The sequence below is a fragment of the Pseudopipra pipra genome, chromosome 6 (genome assembly GCF_036250125.1).
Source record: "Pseudopipra pipra isolate bDixPip1 chromosome 6, bDixPip1.hap1, whole genome shotgun sequence".
In the NCBI taxonomy this organism is placed as follows: domain Eukaryota; kingdom Metazoa; phylum Chordata; class Aves; order Passeriformes; family Pipridae; genus Pseudopipra; species Pseudopipra pipra.
The window spans coordinates 17618693-17645693 of NC_087554.1; the positions used below are offsets into that span (position 1 = coordinate 17618693).

General features: G+C 38.0%; 1 protein-coding gene across 2 annotated transcripts; it reads left to right on the forward strand.

The window, feature by feature from the left end:
* Positions 1-141: 141 nt before the first annotated feature.
* TOLLIP (toll interacting protein) lies at positions 142-26920 on the forward strand. 2 transcript variants are annotated; one of them, XM_064657604.1, is made up of 7 exons: positions 147-306; positions 7408-7557; positions 11452-11634; positions 12703-12855; positions 14170-14260; positions 17703-17723; positions 23472-26920. In XM_064657604.1, exons 1-7 carry the CDS (start codon positions 274-276, stop codon positions 23684-23686), a joined length of 846 nt encoding a protein of 281 aa, XP_064513674.1. In that variant the 5' UTR covers positions 147-273; the 3' UTR covers positions 23687-26920. The 2 variants fall into 2 exon arrangements, with proteins under 2 accessions (XP_064513675.1, XP_064513674.1); XM_064657605.1 differs by lacking the exon at positions 17703-17723 and having other exon boundaries at positions 142-306.
* Positions 26921-27001: the final 81 nt, after the last annotated feature.

The following is a 27001-nucleotide window of genomic DNA, read 5'->3' on the forward strand; positions in this document are numbered from 1 at the left end:
CCCCCGCAGTGCCGCGCTCCGCTGCGGCGGCCGCAGCGCGCAACGGCGCATGCGCGGGAGGACTCCCCGCCCCTCCCGGCGCGCGGACAGGCGCGTGCGCAGGAGGGCGCCGCTGCGCTGCCCCCGGGGGCGGGGCGGGCTGGTCAGGTGACGCACGGCTCGCGCTGACTGACGGGTGGCGCCGGGATCGGGATCGGCACCGGGATCGGGAGCGGCGGCCTGGCGGGGCGGGAGGAGGAAGAGGAGGAAGGGTCTCGGCCCCGACGAGGCGCCATGGCGACCACCGTCAGCACCCAGCGGGGCCCGGTGAGTGCTGCGGGCGCGGGGCCCGCCCTTGGCCGTGTCCCGGTACCGCTCCCCGCGCGGGGCAGGCGAGGCCCGGCTCGGAGCGACCCCGATGGGCTGCGCCGTCCGACCCTCCCGGCCCGGCCTCTGCTGCGCCGCTCTGCGAGCGAGACTCCGTGTGTCCCGCCTTGCCCCCGCTCCGACCGGGGCGGAGGGGAGACAGGAAAAGTCCTCTCTTCTTCTCTGCCGGGGGGCGAGGGGAGGGAAGTCTGCCTCTCTTCCCGGCTCCCTGCCGGGCGAAGAGGCTTCGGGAGAGGGGAGAGTCCTTCCTCTCTGCGCATGGGGCTTGAGGCGGCTGTTCTGCCCGTTCTTTGTCCAGAGGCCTTCCCGAGCAGGGATCAGCTTAAACTAAACCGGACCTAAAGCGCTTTCCCCTGGAAGCGGAGCTCAGTGGAGCTCCTCGCGGAGCACAGTCGGGCCTCTGTCCCTGGAACCGCCGCCTGAGGGCTGGAACGACGCATCTAGTGTGGGATGTAGGCGTGCGTGTTGGACGGGAGGCGCTGAGCAGTCGTAAAAACAATTTACAGCCTCCTGGGAGATGGTGCTCACAGTTTATTGGGAATATGTTATTGTCTGGTTTTGCCCAGGGATATTCATGCATCATACCGGGATGTTCTGCCGTGTGGGGTACAACATCAGCTCTCGACTGATGTGCTGCTCCTGTCTGTTCTTCCTGTCCAGAAGGATCTGGTAGTAACATCAGCATGATGTTGCTTTGAAGATGAACTGAGACTTTTTTTAGATAATCAGTTTAAACGGCTATGTTTTACTTTGTAGAAACAGCTACTCTTTTGGTACATCTACAGAGCCTCGTAGAAAGACCAGCGAGGTGAATTATGAAATTGCTAATCTTGAAGAACTGCGTTGCTGTCTGTTGTTATCTTGTGACAGTAATATTATATGACCATCGGTTTTAATTCCTTAAAAAAGTAAATTCATTTTTTTGTTGCTCATCGTAGTATCATTGAAAAACAATTGCTATTCTTGTTGAATCTGTGGTGACTTAGGCAGTTGCTATGCCCAAAGGTTTGACATGTGTGTGATTCCACCCAAATAGAATTCAGTCAATATGTAACAGATTTCACTCAAGAAAGCTCCATATAATATAAATTCCTGAAAAATAGTCAGAGTCTGTTTAATAGGAACTTCACTTTTAGTTATCCTTTAGTTTTATGTTTAGAGGGAGTTGGGGATATTGAGGCATTTGGGTACAAACAGAATGGTTTGACTGAAGATGAACAGTAGTCCTGATTTGCAGAGATGTGAAATTGTGCCGATATTTCTATCCCTGAATTGGAGTGGCATTTCTTTGCGGGAGAAGTTTTGCCTGCCTGTGGTGCTAAACACCTTGTTGGCATTGAGTGAAGTACTTTCGATGTCTGCTTGTTTTGGCTTGGTGAAACTTCCTGGGCTTAGACAAGATTTTAGTGAGAACCTTCTTGAACATAGAATCAGCCAGGTTGGAAAGGACCTCTGAGATCATCAAGTCCAACCCTTGATCCACTACCACCGTGGTTACTAGACCATGGCACTAAGTGCCACAACTTCTCAAACATCATGTTTGAATATTATAACCACCTAGTCTTTCTTAAATTTTTTAAGGGAGCTACATCTCAGACATAGAATGTTATTCTTTTAGATGTCGTTTTACAGTTTCCCAGGTACTCCTGTGTAATCTCTTTACAATCTTTTATTTCCTAAACTTGATTGAAGCCTGGCAAGTGGAAAGATGTGTGATAATTTATCGTGTGCAGCTTTGGCTTTCTGGATTTTGGGCTTTGGGAGTTTTTTTTAATGTGTTCCTAACATTGTTGTGCATGCTTTTCTTCTTTGCCCACTTTAGAGGTTTCAATGTTTTCAAATGGATTAATAAATTATGCAATATTAAGCAGCCATTCACAGCTAACGATATTGATATGATACATGCCAGCCTTTCTTAATTTTCTCTAGAGAGGAAGATAGAATTCTACTTGTGTCTATATATGTGACTGCATTACAAATGAATGGCCACTAAATGGTGCTAAAGGATTGGGAAACATTTTTTTGTTTAGTGCTGGAGAGAACAGTTCTGTCTTTCACACACTATAGCTGAATGTAAGGGCTGCTAAGTGATACCTTTTACAAATGGGAGTATTAATAAACAGTTTGATCAGGCTTGAGGTTAAGACTGAGCCACCAAAAACCTTGTATTTCTGATTCCTTGGTTAACCGTCATATCCAAAATTACTCAGTATTCGCTGTGCTGGCAAATATGTCAGGTCCTTCAAAATTAGATCAAATACCAAGCTAGGACTACGTAGATTTCTTCTCCTAATTTCCTTAATAATCACTACTCTGATGAGTTTTGTCTTGAGACTCTTCAAAACTTTGATATCTTTTTCTACAGGCCCTGGTCAAAAGTCCTTCTCCAGCTTTCTTGTAGGCCCCCCCACTGGAAGGTGCTCTGCGGTCCTCCTGGAGCCTTCTCTTCTCCAGGAATAGGTGTAGGTGTCATATGGACACTCATTCTATCTTTAAGTTTTAACTCATGTTTGTATACCATAGTTACCCCTGTTTATTTCACGTAAAATCTCCTCCATTTCAGTTTGACAGCTGAGATCTCCTTTCTTCTTGTGTTGCATCTCAGAAGAGAGCCTGGCTCTGTTTTCTCAATGACCTCCTCGTAGATACTGGAAAGCTGCTACAAGGTGCATTTTAAGTTTCTCCTGCTCTGTACAAATCTTCAGCCTGACCTCACAAGTTTTGTGCTCCAGCCCTTTTCATAGGCCGTCTTGGTGCTTGGTGGGTCTTTGCTGGGCTTCCTCAAGCTCAGTACTGCTGGGTCCCAAACAGGTTGCAGTATTCCAGATGTGGTCTAACGAGTGCTAAATAAAGGGAAACCATTGCTTTCCTCAGCTCACTGACTGGGCTCTTGTTGATGCAGTGGAGTCTGCTGTTAGGCTTCATGCTGCGAGAGTGCTCTGCTCATCCATGTTTAGCTTCCTCTTCACCTCTGTAGAGGTATAGCCCTGCCAGTTGTTTCCCAGTCTGTATTGGTGCCAGGGATTTTTCTGTCCAAAGTGCAGGACTTTGCCCATGTTGAATTTCATAGGATTCCTGCCAGCGAATTCCTCTCTCTCTAGTTGGTCCTGTCCTCAAATATTTTTCCCCAAATTTGGTGTCCTCCTCAAAACTGATAAGACACATAAGTTAGCGTCAGTACAGACCTTTGAAAAATTTCACCTTTAACCAACCTCCAGTGTCATTCACCACTGAACTTTAACTTTGATCTCAGTGCCTCAGCCAATTTTTCATCAATGCAACCCATTTGGATTGTAATGACCCAGCTTTGATACTTTTCTGCTCTCTCCTTATTCACATATTCCAGTAATTTTATTGTAGAAGGCAGATGGCTCATTAGGCTTTTTTTGTTTTAAAGCATTGTTAAAGGCTGGCTATTCCTAGTCCCTGGTGGTTTTTTTTTTCTTTGTGTGTCAAGAAATGTCTTCCAGAAGGACTTGCTCTATAAAATTTTTAGTGACTGAAGTGAAGCTGACCTGCCTGTGGTTCCTCAGGTCATCCTTCTTACCCTTTTGAAAGCTGGGTATGAGATTTGTCTTTCTGCAGCTATAGGGCCCTTCCTCTAATCTCTGTGACCTTTCAAAGATGTTAGAGAGCAGCCTTGAACAAATATCAGCTCTTTCAGGACCTCTGGATGCATCTTATCTGGTACCAATTTTTTATTTAGTGTGCAAAGCATAGAACAGTAGTTCAAAATTCTGTCTCATTCACTTTTTCTTTCTTAAAGACAGTAAAACCATTTAAAGGAGAATGGTTAGAACTTTTTTGAGCAGTTAGGTGTTTAAAGCTCTGTGATGTTTCAAAGAATTTTCATGTTAGATTTCCTTGGTAGTTGCTGGTGTGGAAACCTTAGTTATGTTTCCCTGAATGGATTGTGTCTGGGCAAATGGTTCCTTAAGTTAGGGCATTTGTGGTTGTCCCTGGCACTGCGTTCCCTTTCCCTCCTGTTTGTAGGTACCACTTGCGTGATCAGTTACTGAGTTCAGGGTTCTGATGACTTCCCTCCACGTCCCTTTACTTCCGAACCTTGTTTCACTTTCTTCTGATCATCCCTCTGCACTAACATACTTTGCAACTATTTGCCCCATTTAGTGTTGTACAAGAAACAGGGAGGTGAAACTGAGACGCCTCTGTCCCCAGTTACTTCAAATAGCTGTAGAACATCACACTGCCTTCAGTTTGAAGAAGCTGAGATGCAGTTTTTATACCTGCAGCTTTTCACTTTGAAGATCCTCAAAACTACCTCTCAGGTGGTTGTAGCACATAGGAAAAGCAATGTTATTCTGTTTCTAGATAATGCATATTTTTGATGTGCAATGCTGTCAATAAAGTTTATTAGGAAGTAATTATAAGCAGGCTTATTTTTTATGAATGCCTGTTAAACATTTGTCTTCTGAATTGTAGTCCTATCCATGTTCTATTGCTAAATGAAATTAATTTTCGTTTTGCATTTAGTGACAGAACATGTTTGAATTTCACATTCTTTCTTAAATGCCATTATGGTAGAGGGAAATGCATTTGTTTTAAAGTGGTTGTGGAGTAGGATCAGTGATCCAAGCTTGTCTGATATATTCTCCTTGTGTTAAAAACAAAAACTGGTTGAATGCTGGTTATGTAACTTTGTATTTTTGATGGAGGTGGCACTTATGTGCCTGCTTTTAAATGCTTTGAGGAAGATGTAAATTAGCCTATCTCCTTACAGATAAAAAGGTTGCAGTGTTTGTTGCCATCAATATGGAATCAACTGATAATTAGCATAAGGACATACAAAGTAGTGTATTTTCCTCAATAAGCATCTCTCCTAGGTATTTTACAGACTGTATCACCAGGACTTGTCTTCTAGATCTCAGTCAGAACTGAATATTTAAAAGGAGAGTGTTTGCATCTCCTGTTCTCCACTCTTCCTTTTGGAAGGGTTTACCACTCAGATCTTTTGAGAACTTAGTTAACACTAGCTGGTTTTAGTTTCTATGTGACTCTGCTCTGCAATTCTAGGATAAGCATGTAGCTTTGTATGAGGTAACTGAATGACCTAAAATTAGCTTAGATGGTGTAAAAAAACTTTGGTCTCCCTTACAGGCTTTTTTATTCCTTTTGAACCTCAGTACAGGGACTATTTATATTATTTTGGGGCGGTATTTGGCTGACTTATATAAAATATAATCCAAAAAAGAGAAAGATACTATTAGACTTATGTTGTGAATGACTTAAGCTTTCCAGTGTCCACATTAGTGTGGTAGAGATAAAAGAGGCTGTCCTGTTTTCTGAGAAGTTGACAGAGGGAGCTTGCATATATGGAAATGAGATTTCTGGGCTGCAGCCACAACTTCTGACTACGGGAAGTGTTTATGATGTTTGTTCCTAGAGATGCTAATAATAACAGATTTGAAACATCCTTTAGGACTAGGGCTGGAGGGGGACCTGCTGTATTGTAAATGCAATTTCTTTGATAAATTCTGGTGTCATTTCAAATCTTGCCTAAATGGATTATGTTTTATTTTAAAACCATCTCCTTTTTAATGATATGTATTGTAATGAGAAGGCTGTTACCAGCTCACATGTAATTTCCAACCAAATTTAAATAAGCTTTCTTTTATTATTCACTTTTAGCTTAGTTTTCTCCCTGTTTGCCCGTTTTTTTTCTTCTCACTTTTTAAAAGTAAAACTGTTTAGGATTTTAATGGTAAAATTTTAAGATGCATGTAAGCAAAACTGATTGCCCTCTCTCCCTCCCAACAGCCTGGTAGCAGGCATTCAGTGCTTCTTCCTGAGCTTTTTAGATAAATTTCCTTTCTGGCATGTGACACCCACTGTTACCAGGATTCTGAGGCTCTCAGATAGTCATACAAAATAGTCATGCAACATGTGATTTGGCAAGAGCTTCAATTTCTGTCTCCAAGATGCAATCCTGACATGCCAATGCTGTCTAATCTTGAAAAGCTATGTCCTCGAGGCCTGTTAACATCTTAAATTATGTTCTGTAGGCATGCATCTGCCAGACAGACAATTGAGTAATATTGCTTAGGGTTGCAACGTGAGAAATTGCATTGTCCTTTGTCTTCATGAGGTAGACAGTTCTCTATTAAATATGTAAACAGCTCTATAGACAACAGAAATAAGTACAGCTTGATTATAAATTTTCTATGCCACTTTACGCTTTGTCTTTTAAAATTTATTAGTATGTGTTTAGTTTAAAACGATGCTCTCTCTAAGTGTGTTGTTGATAACGTTCACCAAGCATTTAAAACCTAGAAACAATCTGAGTTGTTGAACTGACAAGTAATAGGTAGAAACTTTCCCTTCTTTTACTGTAAAGCTAACAGAAAATACATGGTGAGTGCTGATTCATATTGGCTCATGTGGTGGAGGTCCTCTAGTATACTTTTTGTCATGACTTATCCTCTTGATAGACCAGAGTTTTAATTTCTCCATTATTGTTTTGAGTGTGGTGGAATTTTGTCGCCAAGATTAGTTGCAAGCTGGCTGTGTTTAACATTGGAAAATCATTAGGGCATCTTTATTCTGTTGCAGGATTCATAGGAAATACTATTTCTACAATCTATCTTGAAGGTGACTGTGAAAGTGACCTTTTCAAATGAAAGCAGTGTGCTATGTCTTGACACAGGAATACTTGGGTTCAATGTGAGTGAAAGAACTGGGCGCCATCAGATGTCATCTGTGAATATGATGCAAAACTTCGTAGCTCTGACATTTGTATGGACTACTTAAATGTTCAGTTGCAGAGCAGCTTTGTCTCTGTGTGTCCTATATTTTTTCAGAGGCTTATGTTGGAATTTAGTGTTTTTGAAGGTGAGTATGAGAACATTCTCTACATGAGTTGGTAGTTTTGTCATTTTGTTGGTTCTTTGTTCATGCTGTCAAAACTAGACTAAATCCAGCTGAATTTGATACACTTTGATTTATATTCTTTTCTTTCTCATTCTAAATGTGGAAAACTCGCCTTTGAATTATTTTTTCCCTTCTTCCTCTTTCTTTTTTAAGGTATATGTTGGTGAACTTCCTCAAGATTTTCTTCGCATTACCCCAACCCAGCAGCAACAGCAAATCCAGCTGGATGCCCAGGCAGCTCAGCAGTTACAGTATGGAGGACCCATGGGTACAGTAGGAAGACTCAGCATTACTGTAGTACAGGTATAAATTGTGCCATCTTTGGAAAATTAAGTAATTTTAAGTAATTGATTGTATTAATCTTTTTTGATCAGTGGCCATGAAAAGACTTTGTATTGGAATTCAAGTTACTAAGTTACTTTTAAAAGGGAATGAGTAATTCCTAAGGTTTTTGTAGCTTTGTGTTTTCTGTACATCAGCATCTTGTCCAGTTTCATGTTTCATAGCTGCCTGATGCAGTAATTTCCTGTAAACCTTGCTATTATAGCACATAATCAAATAAACTCTTGGGGATTTTTTGTGGTGAACAGGTTTCTCAGAAAACTTCTGTTAAGAATGCTTCCTGTAGAAACACTTACTATTGGAAGACATTAACAATTTTGACAATATTGTAGGAAACTGTGGATGCCTTATATGTTTTTCCTTAACTGTCTGCTCTGTTCCATCCCCATTTCTTCTAATGCATTTGCTGTTTTTCTCAGTGCTTTCTCCAGGCTTTTTTAATTGATCACAACTTTTATAGTCCTAGCTCTTTATTTTCTACTTCCTCTTTTCCCTTTTTACACATTCTTTCATGTCTTGGCAGTACTGTATTACTGCATTCATTGTGTGTAAGATTTCAGGTTTTAAAACTTGTCTGTCATAACACAATTCTAATTATCTACATTAGCATACCTGATGTCCCTCTTACTAACTTACTACACCTCTTTACAAGTGCTGTCTTTCAATTATTCTCTAAAAACATACCAGAGAGAGATTTACCCTCAGATTTAGCACCAAGGCTGGAATAGTACACGTATGGCTACAGCTCCATGGTGAGGTCCTTACCGGGGAGTAAACCTGTATAAGGTCTCTCAGCAAGAGAGGTATTGGTCGGTTCTTTCTATGTTTTTCAGTGCTCCTTTCCAGCTGATATCTTTCCTTTGAAAACTGGGGGCAATGCTTTTTCGAAGTTTATTAATTCTGAAGCCTAGACACTTGGAACTCATTCATTGTGTTCCATTACAGTCCTCTTTCTAGTTCTGATGGATTTCCCAGTGTGTGTTCAGAGAAGTGTAAGACTGGAAGCCTGCAACTTTGAACAGCAGAAAAATGTTACCACTTTAGAGCATAGTATAGTATATTTGGTATAATTTTTTTCCAGAGCTATGAGTAGATGATTTAGGTTAAACCTCAGGCATATAAGGAAACAAAACATTTATCAAACAACATGCCATATGTCTCTTAACTCCCCAGCAGCTTTTGGCAAGTTATGTGCTTCTCTGTAGGTTGTTCATCTTTGAGTATGTGCTTGGTCATCTTGAAGTGCTTTTTGTCATGGGGTATTGATCCAATCAGTATAGATATAGATAGTAGAAATCTCTGAAGCAGATAAAGGGAGCAGACAGTACGGTGTTCAAGAAGTTTTGAATCTTGCTTTGAGTGGTTATGTTACAGAAACATCCAGATTCCTGTTTGCATGGGTAAACTGATGGAGTTGATACTGGTTTTTATCGGGTTCAATTCTTATTTATTTTTAATTGCTTGTGCAGACAAGAAAGAAATCTTTATCTTTCTTAAGAATTAAAACTTAATGGCTGTTCTTAATGCCATGTCTGTAAGTAACCACTTGTTACAGAATCATGGGATAGCTGAGGTTAGAGGGGACCTCTGGAGTATATTTAGTCCAAACCTCATCCCATCCTTATGCCCCGCCTCTCCCCCGGCCGCTGCCTTAATCAAGGATTAAGGAGGATTTTAAATACAAGGAAAGGCCGAGAGACTCATGGAACAGTCTTAAGGGGAATCTTACCAACACGTAGTCCCTGCCATTGGATATTTATGAAGAAGACAGGCTCTTTTCAGTGCTATCTAGAGGAAGGACAAGAGGTGCAGTGAGCACCAATTCCAATACAGCAAACTCTTATTTGAATATATGAAAAACCTTTTTATAGGGAAATATGTCAAACATGAGAATAAGTTCCAAAAGGCTTGTGCAGCTTCCATCAATGGAGACACTCAGAACTTTCCCTGAGCATTTGACCCTGCTTTTAGTAGGGAGCTTGGTCTAAGCAATCTCTAGGGGTCCTGTCTGACCTCAGGTGTTCTGTGATTCTGTGAAACCCTTAGTTGCATTAGTGACCCTTTGCTGGACTCATTCAGACATGACCATACCTTCTACTGGGCAGCCCAGAACTAAAGAGAACAGTAGTGCAGACATGGTCTCCCCAGTGCTGAGTAGAAGGTATCTTCCTTGATCTGCTATTTGTGCTTTCCTAATGCAGCCCAGGATACTGCTTATCTTTGTTCCAAGGGAGCATTGCTGGCTTATTTCTGACTTGGTGTCCACCAAGACCCTCAATGTCCTTCTCCTCAAAGCTGCTTTCCAGCCAGGTGGCCCACAGTCTACCATTGTACATGTTGGTGTTCCTCCTCAGGGGCAGAATGTTGCATTTTCATTTATTGAACTTTGAGATTCCTGTCTGCACACTTCTCCAGCCTGTCAAGGTCCTTCTGAATGGCAGTACAACCCTGTGGTATCCCAAGAGATATTCTTCTGTCCCTCTCTGGGAGTTTATGCAGGAATGTTATGGAATCTTGGCTGCATATTGAGACATGGCATTCTGGATAGAAGACTTGCCACAGTGTAGTTAACCTACAGAAGGTGAAAAGCTGATTGAAGTATTTTGTATTTAAATATGTGTTGATAAATTATATCGAGCAGCATGTGTTAGTTCTGTTACTAATAAACTGGTGGAAGATCTGAAAAGGTTTCTGGGAAGGTAATTTACTGTGCTTTTTTTCGTGCAGATACATAGGAATGGTGGTGAGTTTGTCTAAGCATTGTTGATTGTTACCTTTCTTTTTGAAAGGGGTTTATGATAAGCTACTTGATCTCATGACTTCAGGGTCTAGAGAGTGGGTAATTTAGGTGCCAACTTTCCCACTTTAATTGTTAAGTTCACATTTACAAGAAACAGTTTGAGACCTTTCTCACAAGCTGTAATGTACCAGTTGCTGAACCAGCACGTGTCCTGAAGGAGAAAAGGGCTTTCCAAGCCTGAGGTGCAGCACTTGTGATAAATGTTATGCACCTCTTAACTGTTGAATTCTGTAAACTGTCCTGTAGGTGGGAGGCACCTTTAGGCACCATGGTTTGTCACTTGTCTTACTATGAAAAGAACTGCTTAGTACAGGTCAGAGAAACAGCATGTCCAAAGAGCCCAGCTTGTGCTCGGGCACAGCTGTGCAGCAGTACTCGGTGTTGTGTTCAGGATTGTCTTCAACTTGTTCTGTTCTGGTCTTCTGATGTTACAGCAAAAGTATGTTGGATCTTTTCTGATTCTGCATACCATCTGTTTTTATAGTAATGTTAGGATTTAAGTTGTCCACTGAATTAAATATTATCCAATGCACATGCTGAAGGTATGATCTCCTGAAGTTTACCTCAATTGAACTGCTTTTGCAGTTTGTGCTTTTGTATTGTGTGATGTTCTTGAAGCTACTGGATTTTTGCATTTCGTCCTTTAAAAGAACTTCAGTGAAAGAGAACAGGATACCTATCTCATTACGCTTTTGATTGTATGTTGGAGAGCACATATCTAGGGAAAAACTGGACTTTTTACTGTTTCCTTGTAATCATGTATCTTTTACTTTATTGTGAAGCAACTTATTTTAGCTATGGTGAAAATGTGTATTATCTACAACAGACAAGTTAAAAAGATGATCCCTTTTCAAGGTGTCCCAGACATTTAATGATGTCATTGGTTTATGTTTTAATCTGAATGCTGTTTTTCTGGACTTTTTTTTCCCCTCCTTCCTGTCTACCACATAATTGAATATAGTCCTTTATTCAATATTTGATTCTTATTGTGAACTAATAGTAATTAAATTTTCAAGTTTATGTCAATATTATATTCTTACTGTGTTTCTTTTCAGGCAAAACTGGCAAAGAACTATGGAATGACACGCATGGATCCGTATTGTCGAATACGGCTGGGCTATGCTGTGTATGAAACTCCTACAGCACATAATGGAGCCAAGAACCCCCGCTGGAACAAAGTTATTCAGTGCACTGTTCCCCCGGGTGTGGACTCTTTTTATCTAGAGATATTTGATGAGGTCAGAACTGCTATATGTTTTTTCTACCTCTCTCCATCTGCTATTTGGACTGAGGTTTGGGTGAAACCTTGCAAAAAAAGCATTGAGTTACCAAAGACAGTTTCTATGTTCTCTGGGAGATGATGAAAATTTTTCAGAATGCCAAAATCAGCAATGCATAAGGCCTTACTCTTCCCCAAGAATGTCAGAACTATTATTTTTCTTTGGTAGCTGATAAGAGGCACCAGCAGCAGAGTTGCCTGGAAAGGAAGAGAAGCAAAGGATGTCTGAGTGCCTATCAGAATGCCCTGCAGCCTTATATTCTGCACTGTCCCTGTTAAAAATCACCTTGTGAATTGTTTGTACAATGCTGTTTTACTCAAAAATTCTTCAGTGTTATTCTAACCTAGGATGAGCTTGGAAGCTTTCCCAAGCTTGGACATGCTGAGGATAGAACTGTCAAATATAGACAATGTGCAGTCACTAGGACTTACTAGAAGAAACCAGGGGGCTACAACTGAGGCTAAAGTCTTACAGTTGGTCTATTTTTTGCTGCCTCTCATGTAAAGCATGTCACTGCAGCAGCTGTGTGCTCATTACACAAGTGAGGCTTTTGGATGCTCTTTTGTGGGCTTCATTGGTAAGGTTCAAGTGCCTGTTTCATTGCTGCAGCAGGGATGGCAGATCAGTGCTTGTATCTGCTCCTGAATTACTGGAGTTCACAGCCTATAGAAGTAAGGAGAAGCTGTTTGCATTCATGTAATGGCCTCTGATGTGATGTCGTAAGATTCACACAGACTATGCTGATATTAGTGTGTTGTATTTCTGGAAGTGTTCTGCTTCAGGCTTTCAATTTCTTGCTATTAAATATCTGCAACCAACCTATAATCCCATTAATTAAAAGGATCATTCATCCTTGTTGGAAAGGAGATGGCCAAAATATTTACTGACACTTCGGTAGTTTCAAAAGGAATAAAAATTAACAAAATTAAATAGCATAAAACTGGTGTTAGTAAGAGTAATTTTAAATTGTTTTGGGGGTTTTTGTAGGACAATTAACTTGATAGTATTTTTTAAATTATATTCCAGCGAGCCTTTTCAATGGATGACCGCATCGCTTGGACACACATTACAATTCCTGAGTCTCTGAAACAAGGAAATGTGGAAGATGAGTGGTATAGCCTGAGTGGAAGGCAAGGTGATGATAAGGAAGGAATGATTAATCTGGTTATGTCATACACGGTAAGCCAAGTTTGAGGCTGGGCGGAGGAAGGGAGAGAAGCTTCTTAAGTAGCTGGAGGGAGGTATTTTGCACTGAAGTTGAAGTAGTTCTGTTTTACCATACTGGGTGTTTGTGTCTATTAGCATTTAAAATAATTATATCTAAGTCTGGGAATAGCAGTCAAACATATTAGTTAAGGCAATAAATACTTTTTAGTGAGGTGGTAGATGAGTATTTATCTTGTTCTGCAATTATGAAAATTCAGCTTATTCCTGTTGTTTAGGAATGAATACACTCAGTGCCGATACCTCCCCCTGCCCCCACCACCAATCTTAAGAAATTCATGTCAGTTTAAAAGAAAGATAATGGAAACTCTTCTCTGTCTTAGATCTTTCTTGGATAATTTGAATGATCTTTCAGATGACATTGTTTTTTACTTCCATTCTTGTTCATTTGATGCTACTGGTTATGAACTGCTGACTTACACAGGTCTGTTAAGCAGCTCATGGAGTGTTCTTATCTGTCACCTTTGTATTAAGTAGCTGTTGGATAACATGTAGCATGTGCAGCCCTGAGCACTTCCTACTGCACTTGTGCATTGTCAGAAGTTCCAGGCTGCTGTCGAATGCACAGCTGGGAACAGATGTTTGCTGCTGTTTGAAATTCACATTCTGCCCCAGATCTGAACAGTTGTTCTGTTACCCCTAAGAAAAATAAGTTTGTAATGAACCTTGAAAACTGTCTCCCCATGAATCTACTGTACATGGAATTGGACCTTTTAATATTTTCAAGGATAAAACTGAACTGAATTGTGGTAGTAAAAGGGAATGGGGTTAAATTGACGTTTTCTTTAAAGAACTGCTTTACCTCAGAAATAATTGATTCAAACTCAATTTTGCTTCTAAGAGCAGTATACTGCTTTTAAAAAAAAAAAAGAATAAAATTCAGATTTTCTCTAATATTTCATTTATGATATGTTGTATATTCATTTCACTAGAATAAGGCATGAAAGCTGATTGAACCTGTATTTTTAAATAATTCACTTCAGTAACGAGATTTTAGTGACAAATTTTATCACACTCTTGCAAAAGGTACTTTGACATGATTTGTTTTTATTGATTTACAGGCAAATTGTCACTTAAAAGTTGGGAGTTCAGTTAATTTGCTAGGGATTGTTTGATCTAGATTAGCACTTAGCATAATGATATGGTAATATTGGACATGGATTTGCAATGTGATGACTTGTTTGCAAACAGTTTTAATTGACGATTTTGGGGGTTTTGCTGTTTCTTGAGTTGTTCTAATCTGTTCTAATCTGTGCTTTTTGTGTCAAGTCTTTGCCAGCTGCCATGATGATGCAGCCCCAGCCAGTGGTGCTGATGCCCACTGTATATCAGCAAGGAGTTGGATATGTGCCTATAGCAGGTATGTTTTCTCTCCTTGAAGACTCTGAAACTTTCAGATGAAGGGTTTCTCAGAAATAAATACCAAATTTATCCCGTTTTCAGAACGTGCAGGGAGCTATAAATGATTTTGTCCTTGACCACTTTGCCCATGACACACTTTTGTGAGAAGAGGAAGCAAATTAAGTGTAGGTCTACTTTCAGTCTTGTACACTGTTTAAGGATGCTGCATGAGTTTGATTAAATGGATTAAAATGTCTATCAAGTTGGAACAAGTATCTTGAAGGCCTCTCTTTCTGAGTATTTTAGACCTAGGTCAGGTCACTGAAGGTGCTGTGTTGGACACTTGCTGCACCGCATGTGAAGTGTGTAGCTCAGTGAATGAAGAATGCTAGGGAGCTCTGAGGTAGTTACGTAAATACATCAGAATGAGCTGCAGCAGGTATTGTCAGTGCTCTTGGTTGGTTCAAAGTGAGTTTTGGACTTCTAGAGAAAAGGTGTATTAACGTAGGTTTTGTGATTTTTTTCTGTCAAAGATGAAAAGTTTAAAGTATGTAAATAAGCCTGAATTTGCCCTACTTAGGTAACTGATAAGTAAAGTTCATTTGAGTTTGTGTTTCACTTTTAGGCTCTTAAAATCTCTGGTTTGTTGTATGGATATTTATTCAGTAATATGTGTAATTTTTAGGCAAAATAAGAGATAAATTTACTTATTTTTCATTTCTTTGCATGCAAGTGTATGAATGAGTGATAGAGTGTGTGGGACATAATTGCAGTGCGAAGGGCTGACACAACACTGATGTATATACATTTTGTTTTTCTTTTGTAAGACTAGAGCATGATTGAATTTAAAATTCCATTCTCTGTAAAAGCAAATCTCATCAACGGAAGATTGGATATGTAACTTAGAAATCCTACCTCCTGTTTCATTTTTATGGAGTTAAGTTAGAGCAAAACATGGAAAAGTTTGGCAGCATACTTTATTCCCTGATAAAAACATCCAGTTTGCTTCATCTAAAATGCTTTTAAGATTTTAAGTCTTGCTTGCTTTGCCAGTGAATTGCTTTTAACTTGGATGTGCTTTCTGAAGGGTGTTCCTGTTGTGATAAACCAGACCTTCTGTAGTGAGCTTCAAACATAGTCATCTTGTGCGTGGTTAAAAGATAAAGTAGGAGGTGCTACAGAATAGATCAAAATGAGACTATTCATATAATATTACAAAATTTCTGTCCCAGAGAGAATATTAACAGAAGAAATAAAGCAGAGACTACTTTCAGGTATAATTGAAAGTAGACATAGAACTCAGCAGATAAAACTGATACAAGACCCTCAAAATTGTTTTTCAAGTACTATGGTATATCTTATGTTCAGATCTTGATGTTCCATTAATTTTGTATTTATCTTGAGAGTACTTTCTACTTGCACAAGTGAAGAAATAAATAATATTTTTCAAGTGATAGTTCCACCCTTGGATTTGAACTTTTATTTTGTTCTGGGAAAGTTTGAATGTACTTCCTTGGCTTTATAAATACCAGACTTTTTACAAGCCACCTTTGCCCTATATTTAATATTTTTGAAATTTTTTAAATATTACTGTGCTTTGTATTTGCTGTTCTAGAATTTCTGTGGACGTCATCATATTTTCCCAAAGTACTGTGAGTTTTAAAGCTTTGACTTATTCACTAGTCAATGACCCACTAGTAATAATTAGACAGATGTTTGGATTTGGAATTGTAAAGTAACTTTGTGTCACACATTTAATAGCTTAATAAAAGTAGTTTCAAATTACAAATGAAACCAGTAGTGCCTCTTGGAAGACATGGATTTTTTTTAAAATGTTTTCTGTATACTGAACTAGATGCTCCTCCTGGATTCTGTAAACACTTTCAGAAAGGTGTATGAAAACTATTGGCCTTCCCTGACTAACTGAATTGTTTGTATCTTCTGGGCCCACTCTGTTGGCACACTTTGTAACACTGTACAGCATTTTTTCTCTTTTTTTTGAAACTGCTTCAAGAAGGGCAATGGTAGGACATCAGTATGTTCCAGAGGAATATGTTTATCTTCTTGGCATCTTTTTAGTTCAGTTTTTTTACCTACCCAGCTAAATGAGTGTTGTAAGTAAGCAAGTTCTATTTGTTTTCCTTCAGAAGAGTGGAAGAGCATCACTGAATAGTTTATTATATCTGAAGTGGAGAGGATTCTGCTGTTGGTCAAGACTGTTAGAATCTAAGTCTTATCTATGATGGAAATACAGTGGGTAGACTAAAATGCTTATCCAGAGAGTTTAACAGTTACTTGTTAACTGTCCAAAATAGCAGCACTTTAAAGAGAGATGATGTTAAGTTAAATTCAGGTGTGTCACAAAGGCCAAGCTGGTTTTCTGTAACAGAAACCTTCTGTTCCAACCTTGGTGTATGTAACTAACTTTCTAATTAGACTCAGAGCAGCTAATTGCTCTGGGATGAACAGGAGGAGCAAGAAGTGAGTCACTGTGGTAAGCAGGTGAAGGCTGCTCATTTCCTCACATTTGGCAATAGATGTTACAGAGCTGTGATGAGAACAGAAATGGCCATAGAATATTCTTGTACCATGGTAATTAATTTCAAAAGTTTTTGAAATTGGAAACTTTTGACAATAACACTAGTTGCTACAAACTGTAGTTCATGTAGATGATATATTTGTAGATTAATATACGAAAATTTAAACTTACCAATCCTGTTGCTCTTCTAGAAGTTGAATTTGTCTACCATCTCTTCCCTTTTCTTTTTCTAAAGATTATTTAATTAGGCTGTAGAATATTGTGATATACTGGTGCTGATAGTATCTTGGTAGTAGTGTATCAGAGACAGTAAGCTAAAAAATGTTAGTTCAATAAGCAAACGATATTTCTTATCAGCTAAATAATCATGGGATAAATAGGAAACTTATTTGTACTTAATTTATTGACACCTGTGTGAAAAGTACCTCAAAAACCCACGTGTTCCAGGGTCCTGTCAGAGTGGAGAATATCACTTTTCATTGAGACAAGTTTGTGTGTATATGTACATTACTCCTTTTGGTGTCCATATTGAGTTTCTTGGGTTAGCTCGTGACACTATTGGTATTTGTTCAGAAAACCATGAATGTATGTTGTCCTTTGTGGGCTATAAAATATAATTCTTGCTGCAAACACCTGATGGTTTACTTATTTTGGAAACATTTCCTCTAATTGTGACTTCTGTATAAACAGCACATTTAGGAAATTTGATCAGAGTGCTGAAGCAAATTAGTTGAGAGACTGAATCCTAGCAGCATTTAGTTTTTTTTAGTATTGGGTAGTTTAGGTTTTACCCAACTGCCTCAGTTTATCCAGCTTTCACTGTTGGAAGCTAAATGATCAATTTCCTTTTAAAAATAGATTAATATTTCTTTCCCATGTCTTATCCCTTTCCCCTTGCCCCTTCATTTTCACCTGTCTTTAGGGCTTGAGTACTTTGCACTGGGTAAGTTTCCAAGCTCTTTTCTCACTCCCATCCTCATTGACTCAAGAGTCTTTGCATGAACTCACCTAAACAGCTTTATTTGTTACAGCAGACTGTATCACAAGGTACTGCCACTTGGTTGTCACAATAGTACAGTTTGATCCATCTCCTGGAAATTGTTAAAGCCTCTCTAACCTGTTGCAAAATCTTCAAAGACTCAGCTTCATGCTATAATGCTTAAACTAATTGGTGATAATGGTGTTGATGGATATAACGTGATGTTATAATATTCTTCTGAAGCTGTTTTATGTCAGTGAGCTCTTCTAGGTCATAGTTTCGTAGAAGAGAAACATTATGCTTGCAGCTGTTCTGATACTGCAAGTTTTGGGAAGAACCGGGTAATGTCATGACTTTCTGTGAACTTGAAAGCAAAGAACTCAGTTCTGCAATGACACTGAGAAGACAACCTGCCAGTTGCCTTCTGTTAATCTTCAAATAAGCTTTTTTTATTCCTAAAAGATAACACTTTTTTTCATCAGTGTGTATTTTTCATGCACATCTGGTTTAGATCCATGTCAAGTTTAAGCACCAGACTAGAACTCTTAAAGGCAGATTATATTACAGGAAATCAATTTTACTTCAATTTAGACTTACTTTACTGTGACACCTTTGATTTGGAATTGTGTGAAGATATTATGACATCATTAACTTTGATAAAACATTGGTCTTCAATCAAAAATGTTCAGAAAACTCTACAATTACTCCTTGTGAGATATAATGTAATTTCTTGATGCTCTGAATTTCAGAAAGATACTGTAAATAAAAATATTGTGGTTATTGCAACATATTTGGTTTATTCAGAGCTGTGGCATTTTAGAATTTTTTTGTGGGTCCATAGGCTTAATTTTTCTAGTAGCTTGCAAAGAAGCACCATTTTAAAAAATTGAGATGTCATGCATATTTAGCACTGAGTTTTTTTCTGAAGCAAATATCATTAAGACCTATTGTGTCTTTTAGAAAAGGTGATACTGATTTCTTTATTTAAATGAAAAACTTCGTGCTGAGAAGGTTCCTGAGTTTACTCTGAAAGAGTCTATACATGGGACAGAATAATAATGAGTTAAGATATTAACCATAGGGCACTTGACTGAAAAAGAAAATAAAATTACAAGTGTGTAATGCCTTGTATGCAGTTAGAAAAAGTTTACCCTGTTAATTCTGCTTTGATGCTTCCATTGATGCTTCTAGCAATTGACTTGCTATTGTTTCATGTATTGGAATGTCACTGCTTATGCCAGCATGTTTGCCATTGCCATTTCACTGAATTGGAAAACAGTGCTTCATTCTTCTGATTTATAACACCTGATACCTGAGGGCAGCACAGGAGTCTGCAATTCCATTGGTAGTGGACTCTTATGTCGTTCAGTTCCAGTCACCTGCTAGTGATACGAGGTTTTTAATATGTGAAGCAGATCTTTACTGAGCATTGATAACTTTCTCTAATATACATGGATATTTTCTAAATTCTAGTGTGTAGTTCTTCAAGTCTATGCTTAAGTCTTACTATTTTGTAAATCAGAAATTATGGATGCTTTTAGCCTGAGTGTGGAACAAAAAAAAAACCACCCCAAAGTACTCTTAAATTGGTATTTGTATAGCTTGAATGTTAAGTTTCATGAAAAGTAAGCATTTATCATGGAGGTATTTATTAAAAATCACTGTGATATTAACTTCCATTTGTATACAGTGTAGTTGTAGAAAGTATAAACTAATTCTAAAACTGTAAGAGCTGAGAAAACGGATTTTGAAAAATCATTAGTGAGAAACAATGCAGTTAAGAAATTTCTTGTGTATAAAATTGATTATTTATATTGAAAATACTTCTGAAGTCTGTGCAGATGTCTGCCTTCATAATTTTTTTATTTTTTTTTTTTATGAAAGCAGTAAGGAAAACTGTGTTCTAGTCTTGATTTTTGTTTTTGGGGGCTGATAAGACACTGAAACATTATTAGTAGGCTGCAGGATGCTATGGTGTTCGGGAAGTGAGCCTCATGTTTAATTTGGATTAATATTTTAAGCTGACCTCCTGTATGGACAGTTCCTACACAGTTTAGGCTGATTGTTGGATAATCTTAGGGTGTTGATGATGTACTAAAAATATTAGAAAGTTTGTGTTAAAAATAAAACATAACTTCTGTTGCTCTGTTCTTTCAGGTACTTTGCACCTTTATTTTTTTGAGGCCACACATCTTTGTTCAACCCTTTTAAATACAAAGATTGTTTGTAGGAGCTGTGAGGAATGAGTTGATGTTTGTTGAAGTTATGGAAGAGGCAGTCTGAAATGCTGCTGGATATAGTTATTGGGGAAAGTGTATTTGCAGTATTGCTAAGGGCTGCACAGTGGTTTGCCTCTAGGGTGCACACATGGTCTGATTTGCCATGTGTTCAGATGCATAGTGCCGGACAAGATTACAGGGCCCATGGTCCAAATGGCATAAAAAAGTAATAGAGCTAAAGTTTAGGGTGTTGCGGAAAAGGCACCAGATGTCCTTTGTTGAGGTGTGATTCAGGTGATGGGGCAGGGACATGGTTCCAGTGTGCAGGTAATAAATTTATGAATCATGACTGAGTTGTCAGTATGAATCTTTTTGAATAGATGCAGCCTGTACATTTGACTTAAAGCTTCTAGGTTCCTTTTTTGCTTCTAATAAAACTTGGGATAATTAAAAGGGGAGTTTTAAAATCAAAGTTGAAGAACATTGATAAATATGGGGGTACTTACAAATCAGTAATGTATCCCTTCAGATAGGACAAAAGTCTGAGTTTAGGAAAGAAATAGAAAGAGTACATTAGGTAAAATTGTGATGGAAATACAGATAGTCAAACTATATAAAATTACAGTACCTTGTCAGCCAGAGTTGATGCTTAGCTCATCCAACCTTGAATCTGATTTATAATGTAGCATTTTCAATGCTGATAGAAAAAGAGTCAGAGAGATGCTAAAACATTTTTACAAGTTAAGGTGAGTATAGATGTTTCTAATTACATAGTTAGTTTAAAGAAAATCTTGAAGAGACAAGGTAAGTATTGAAACTGCTCCTTGCTCTTTTTTTTTAGATGTTAAGTCTGAATAGAAGTAGTATAATATAGTTGCAATAATCACATAAGTACTTTAGTCATTATGCTGAAAGAGATGAGGCTGCAGAGGCACTCTTGGAAATTTTATCAGTTGTACATATGCTTTGTTATGATTTTTGAGCAGTTAGAATTCAATAGAAGAGAAGCAGCTTCTGATCTACTGAGTAATACATGAAACCTGGTTCAAAAAGAGTCATATTTTGGAGGTTTATAATAGCAGTGATGCAAATAGTTCATGCTTTGTTTAACTTACAGGGAAGTAATAAAGGTCAGATATAGAAAGCTAAACAAGTGAACTAAAAATGATGTAAAGGAAGTTGTTAGCTGCTCTGAGAAAACCCAACCAAAACCACAAAATCAACAACATTCTATTCCTATGTTTAGTTATTGCTGTGAATCATAAAAAATATGAAGTAAAACAGTGAAGTAGGTTTCTGTCAAAAATTGGTAGGCCTGCCCAAATATGGGGATGTGGGTGTTAAATATTAAATCTAAAGTGGTTGTAAGGTTTTGAAGATCAAATGTGTAAAAAGTTGAGAGCTCTTTATTTTAAAGAAACAGAGAACCTAGAATCATTTATGTAATGAAATTACTAAAAAGATATACGTATGTAAGGTAATAAAAAAAAACCAGTTGGAAGGTGAGATAATAACAGGGGGAGGAAGAAAGTGTTTGGTTTTGCCCTTCTTAGGAAGGAATGCTTTTTTTATGAAGAAGGAACCTTAGATTATAATTTCAGAATTTAACACGAACTGTTAAGGTGAGCAATAAGAAAATGCAGGTAAGATAACATTCCCTGTCTTGCATGTCAGGTTTGTTTGGTTTTTTTTTACCGAATGCAGTATGTAATCTATTGCTTAATTAGTCTTGCTTTCAGAGGACTAGAGGATAGCAAAGTGAAATTTCTTCTAAAAACAGTTCTCAAGTAACTGTTTTCTCTATTGCATAAAATGATTAAAAGCTATGAAGACTATAACAAACTGTTTTAAACCAAGCATGTAACTAGGTAAACTTAAGGAAGAAGTGATGTGGTTGAGTAGGGAAAGCTTATACCTTAAAATTTATAGGCGTATGAGTATGTGAAAAAGAATGGTGTAGTACATGGGTATCATCTTGTGAGTTGCATTTGGAAAATATTATTTGCTAAGTATTCTTTCTATCATACGATATTCTGATATAAAAAAGGTCATCTTGTGGTTTAATAGCTATTTTGAAAAGCCAATGAGCAGATAAAAATAAGTGATTATTCATATCCTAATGGAAAGAGACCTTTGATGGAGTGCGTCATATTTCTTAAAAAACTAATTGAAGGAAGGGGACTAATAGACAATTTGTCAAAACAAAAACACTGAGCAGTTTTCTAAGTCTCTCTGACTGCAGCAGGTTGTAGAAGGATCTTCTTATAGTAAATAGGAAATAAAATTGTACCTTAAGGCTAGTGTTAAAGTATGTGTAAAGAAAAATCTTGGCTAACACGTTTGGTGGTGATTTCTTGATTGGTTATTACTGCACATGAAGGTCTTTGAATTACTGTAGACTACTCCATAAAAATACCAGATAAATAGTCTTTGAAACAGTGCATTATATGCTTGAAAGCAAATAGCAGCATGATAAAGTTTTAGTGTTTGTTCTCAGTATGAGGCAGTGCCATGTTTGTGCCTAGATGTAGGTAATTCTCCTTGTCCTACCTTGGAGACACTGTGGGAGAACTACAGAAGCTGACACACAAAGGAGTAGGACTAAGATAATAAGGGATCTGAAACTACATAGCGAAGACATGAAATACACCATTTTCAGAAGTGATGAAAAGGGAATTCTGTCTGGTGATTCCTTTTAAGAGGAATTGGAAGACTCATTTTCTAAAACTCATTTTTGTAAAACTCTTTATAAAAAACTATCTGCGCTTTAATTTCATGTAGACATGCAAGCAATTAACAAAAAATGTCAGGTCAGATGAAGTTTGTCCTCTAGCAGAGAGACAGGGAAAAGCAGTGTGTATACCCCTATAGGCATTGCTCTTTTGCCACTTAGTGACTTTTCAGGCTGGATGAAACTTTAGCCAGAGAAAAACATTTGCTAAAATTTTAATTGCTTATTTGTGTGGACCAGTCTCCTAGTGGACCAAAGTACTTTGCTTTCCTTTGAATGCACTGCAGATTGCATTCATTGACTTTCTGAATATTGGCTATGTATATTGCTGATGTAAAACCAATTTTTTCATCACAACATAAATACACTGGAACTAAAATATGATGAAGGTGACACAAACCACGCCTTTCTGTGATGAGTTCAGTATTTGGTTAGTGATCCATGTGTAAACCTGCTTAATGCAAGATGTACCTAATTTTTACCAGTACCTGTTGCCATACTGTAGTTTACAACTTCTGGAATGCAACTTTAGAGGGACAACCTGTTCCAGAAAAATATTTTCCAGTTACATCAGTATAGGTATAATCTCTGCAATCTTTTTGTTTTCCCCCTCTTCTGGAGTGCATGTTGAAATAAATAAATGCTGAAGTTGGTGGGTTGGGATGAACCATGAGCTGCTCTCTTCTTCAAAATCACTGATTTTTATTTTTTTCCCCCACTCATGTGTTTTGTGGTTTTTCTTCTTCTCTTTTTAACCTGCAGGGATGCCTGCAGTCTGTAATCCAGGCATGGTACCAATGGCAATACCACCACCTGCGGTCAACCCTCAGCACCTGTGTAATGAAGAGGACCTGAAATCTATCCAGGACATGTTTCCCAACATGGACAGGGAAGTAATCCGCTCAGTGCTAGAAGCTCAGAGGGGGAACAAGGATGCAGCTATCAACTCCTTACTTCAGATGACTGAAGAATCATAGATGCCCACTTCCTGCATAGTCCCCGTCCTTGATGCCACTTATTTTTACTTGCCAAGCCAGGGATTTAGCTAGAGGAAGAATTTCCCAACAGCTTTCTGTTAGCGCATCTGGTGTGAAAGATTATACCCCTTTTCTCCTTGGACGTTTGGATCTTTTTCTTTCTCAGTCTGTACATACTTAGTTTAGCTTATGTCATGCAATAGAGCAGTGAAGCATCTTTGCTGTCAGCTGTGCCCTGTGTGGCTGTAATCTGATGGGGTGGGGAGTAATGCTGCTTTGTTTCTTTCTCTCCTCCTTTTCATAAATTTACTCTTACAAAGTAACGCTATGCAGTACAAGGTTGACTAGTGTACATTAGATTGAGGAAAAAATCTTTCCATGGAAGGTTTGCTCTTTAAACACAACTGATTTGTTAAAAGTATTTAGGTTTCAGCAAGCAACCTACTTTTGACAGAAGTTTAAAAAAAGTCTGGTGATGTTTAGTTATTACTGTGATACACTCACCCCTTTCTGATTAAAGATTTTTAGTTTAATAAGCTCAATGTTTTAGGTTGTGCTGTTGGTATTTGCAATGAACATCTTTTATTCAATCTAGTCATTGGGCACCAAAGCAATGTATTTTCTGGTGTGCATTTGGGGCTTTGTCCTCCCACATAGTATTTATTGTTATGTATCTGTAAAATCTTAATAGGTGACTTTTAACTCGTACAGTATGTATTGCTGTAGCAGAGAACAGGACTAAGCCCTAATGTACTCCCACAGTTAATTGCACTCTAACTACTACTTCTGCATTCCCATGGCTGTTTCAAAGGATAAGTGCAGAAGGAAGGATTTTTATATTTGGAAAGTGACTGAAGCCGTAAAGAATTATTAAAGATATTGTCTTACATTAAAAAATGAAGAAATCTACAATCTGATTATAAGGCTTCTTTCTTTACACCTATATTTCAGCGAAGTTACTGCTTTACATTAGTGGGAAAACTATTGTATTTTTTTTCCTGTAATATTAAAATAAGCATGAAAAGTAGCTTCAGGATCTTAGAATGGCATTATAAATTGCTCAGTGACTTGTTAGACTACATTTGCTGTAGTCAATTTACTATTATGCAGATGGAAATAAAATTCTTTGTGAGAGACAATTTAACATATCTGAGTTACAGTCTGATCCTCAGAGGAGGTTGTTTGTATTTATTGTTAGTGTAATTTTTTTCAAATAAGAGTTGATTTAGGAGCTGCAGAATCTTATGGTATGCACCAGTTACACCTGTTGGATAAATTTCTGCGGTGTCTGTTTCTGTAAAGTAATGCACTTTAAATAGTAAGCACCGATTAATTTTTCCAGTGATGTGCAATGTTGCTGTTTTATCTCTTTAAGAATTGATTTGAAATACTTTCTATAATAGCCATAGACCTTTATATTTTCAAGAGCTGAAATGAATGTACAGTTGAAATCTAGGGTCTTGAGTGATTTGTGAGAACATTAAAGCCAGGTTTGGAGTAAGGAATAATGACCCATATTCTTTTCTTCCCCATACGTTATTTCATGTCCCATGCTTAAAGTATTTTCTTTATTATCTGTTGGAAAGCTGATTTTATTTTTTTCCCCGAACCTACATTCAACTAGCCTTTAGGTAGCACTGTCAGTAGGGCATGAATATTTATTTTTTTATCATTAAAGTACTGAAACTTTTAAAATACAGCACCAAAAATCATCCCAGTTTCTGACCTTTTAAAGCTGTCTTTTCATAATGTATGGTTTTAAATTTTGTTATGAATCCCTTAACATTTTAAATTTTCCATTGAAAACCTGTGTCTTTAAACATCCTCCAATTGGCTTTTGATATTCAAAGCTATAGTTTCGGTGTGCTGTAGCTGTAGAATCACCACACTTTTGTTTTCTAAAGTAAAATGGGTGTTCTTCAAGAAACTGGTCTTGCCCCTTCTCTACAATCATGGTAAATTTTGTGATTGAGTAGGTGTAGAGGCATTTGGTCTTCATAGCACAGTGTTTTATGACATCTTGACCCAAAAGGGTAAATGTTGGTAAGGATTTAATGCTTAGATACCTCTGTGAAGAGTCCCTTGCTCTAACTTTTACACAGATAGCATGAATTGCTAGGGATGGAACAATTCAGGGAAAATGTATATATTTAAATTTTTATATTAAAATGGTGGGATTCATAATACAGCTTTTCATAAAAGCAAGTGGTCATGGTTCAACTTAATGGCTGGTAAATTGTACTGCATCCTATTACAGCTCCATTTCAAGCACAGAATAAACACCTTTCAGTCCTAACTGCCAGGACGGGTAAGTGCGAGTGGTAGGCCAGCCAGGTTTATTCATAGACTGGGCTCTGAGCCTCTGAGAGAGACTCCTGTTCTTAGATTTACTTTTGATTTGTATTTTTTTCCTAGGCAAATGTTGTGCAAAACAGGGTACATGTATGAGTTAAAAGTTGGGATATGTAGGAGCAGTATGGTCAGTAAATGGAGTTCAGTATGTTACACTATACTTAAATATTGTTCTGTGAGGTGTTTTATTTTATTTAATTAAACATTAGAGCTGAAACTCTTATGTCAAGGCATGCTACTTTCTCTTGTTAAAAAGAACAAAAATCATAAGCCTACTCAGCTATTCAGCATACATATCCCTCCAGTCAAGCTGTTTGTTGGGAGGTTTGAATTTGAGAAAGATGTAAAAATGCAGGGAGTGTTTAGTTATTTTAAGGTCTGTGAAATTAAGGTATTTGAATTGAAAGTCTGTTTATTTAAATGAATAAATTGTCACTCATGATTGTAGCCTTTGACAAAATGCTAATGGGATAATACTGTGTTTGATGCTGCTCCTCTGCTCAACAGCTTCAAGCAGCTTGGAGCCAAAGCCAGCTGTGTAAGACAGGCATCTGCTAAAAGTTAGTGCTCTTAGTACTAGTTTTGAGTCCTGCCAAGAGCCTCAACTTGCTAAAGGTAGGAACATTTTTTGTCTAGCTAGATCCTTGCAACTTCTCTACTGCTCTTTGCATCTGCTGATGGTACTGAATGTTTCCCCCCCCCTTATAAACATTATTGCCTGTTTGGTTGATATGTAATACCGTACAGAGGATGTTTTATGCTGTAATTATTCTGAAGACATTGTTTCTCTGTATTGAGGTCCAGTGTCCAGTTATGTTTCTTGCACTCTAAAGTACATTAACTTTTTCATTCTAATTTAATAAATGTATCATCTAAATGAAAGTGTATTATGTCTCTGTTGGAAAGCACCACAGTTTTGAGTGTTTGTCCATAGACTGATCTAGAATTCAGTATCAGTTACTG

What these genes read in the sequence shown, in the direction of transcription:
- TOLLIP (XM_064657604.1), top strand. Translation starts at nt 274, where the DNA reads ATGGCGACCACCGTCAGCACCCAGCGGGGCCCG. An exon ending in TGGATATGTGCCTATAGCAG is followed by an intron (nt 14,261 to 17,702) that starts GTATGTTTTCTC and finishes ACCTGTCTTTAG; the next exon opens with GGCTTGAGTACTTTGCACTG. An exon ending in GCTTGAGTACTTTGCACTGG is followed by an intron (nt 17,724 to 23,471) that starts GTAAGTTTCCAA and finishes TTTAACCTGCAG; the next exon opens with GGATGCCTGCAGTCTGTAAT.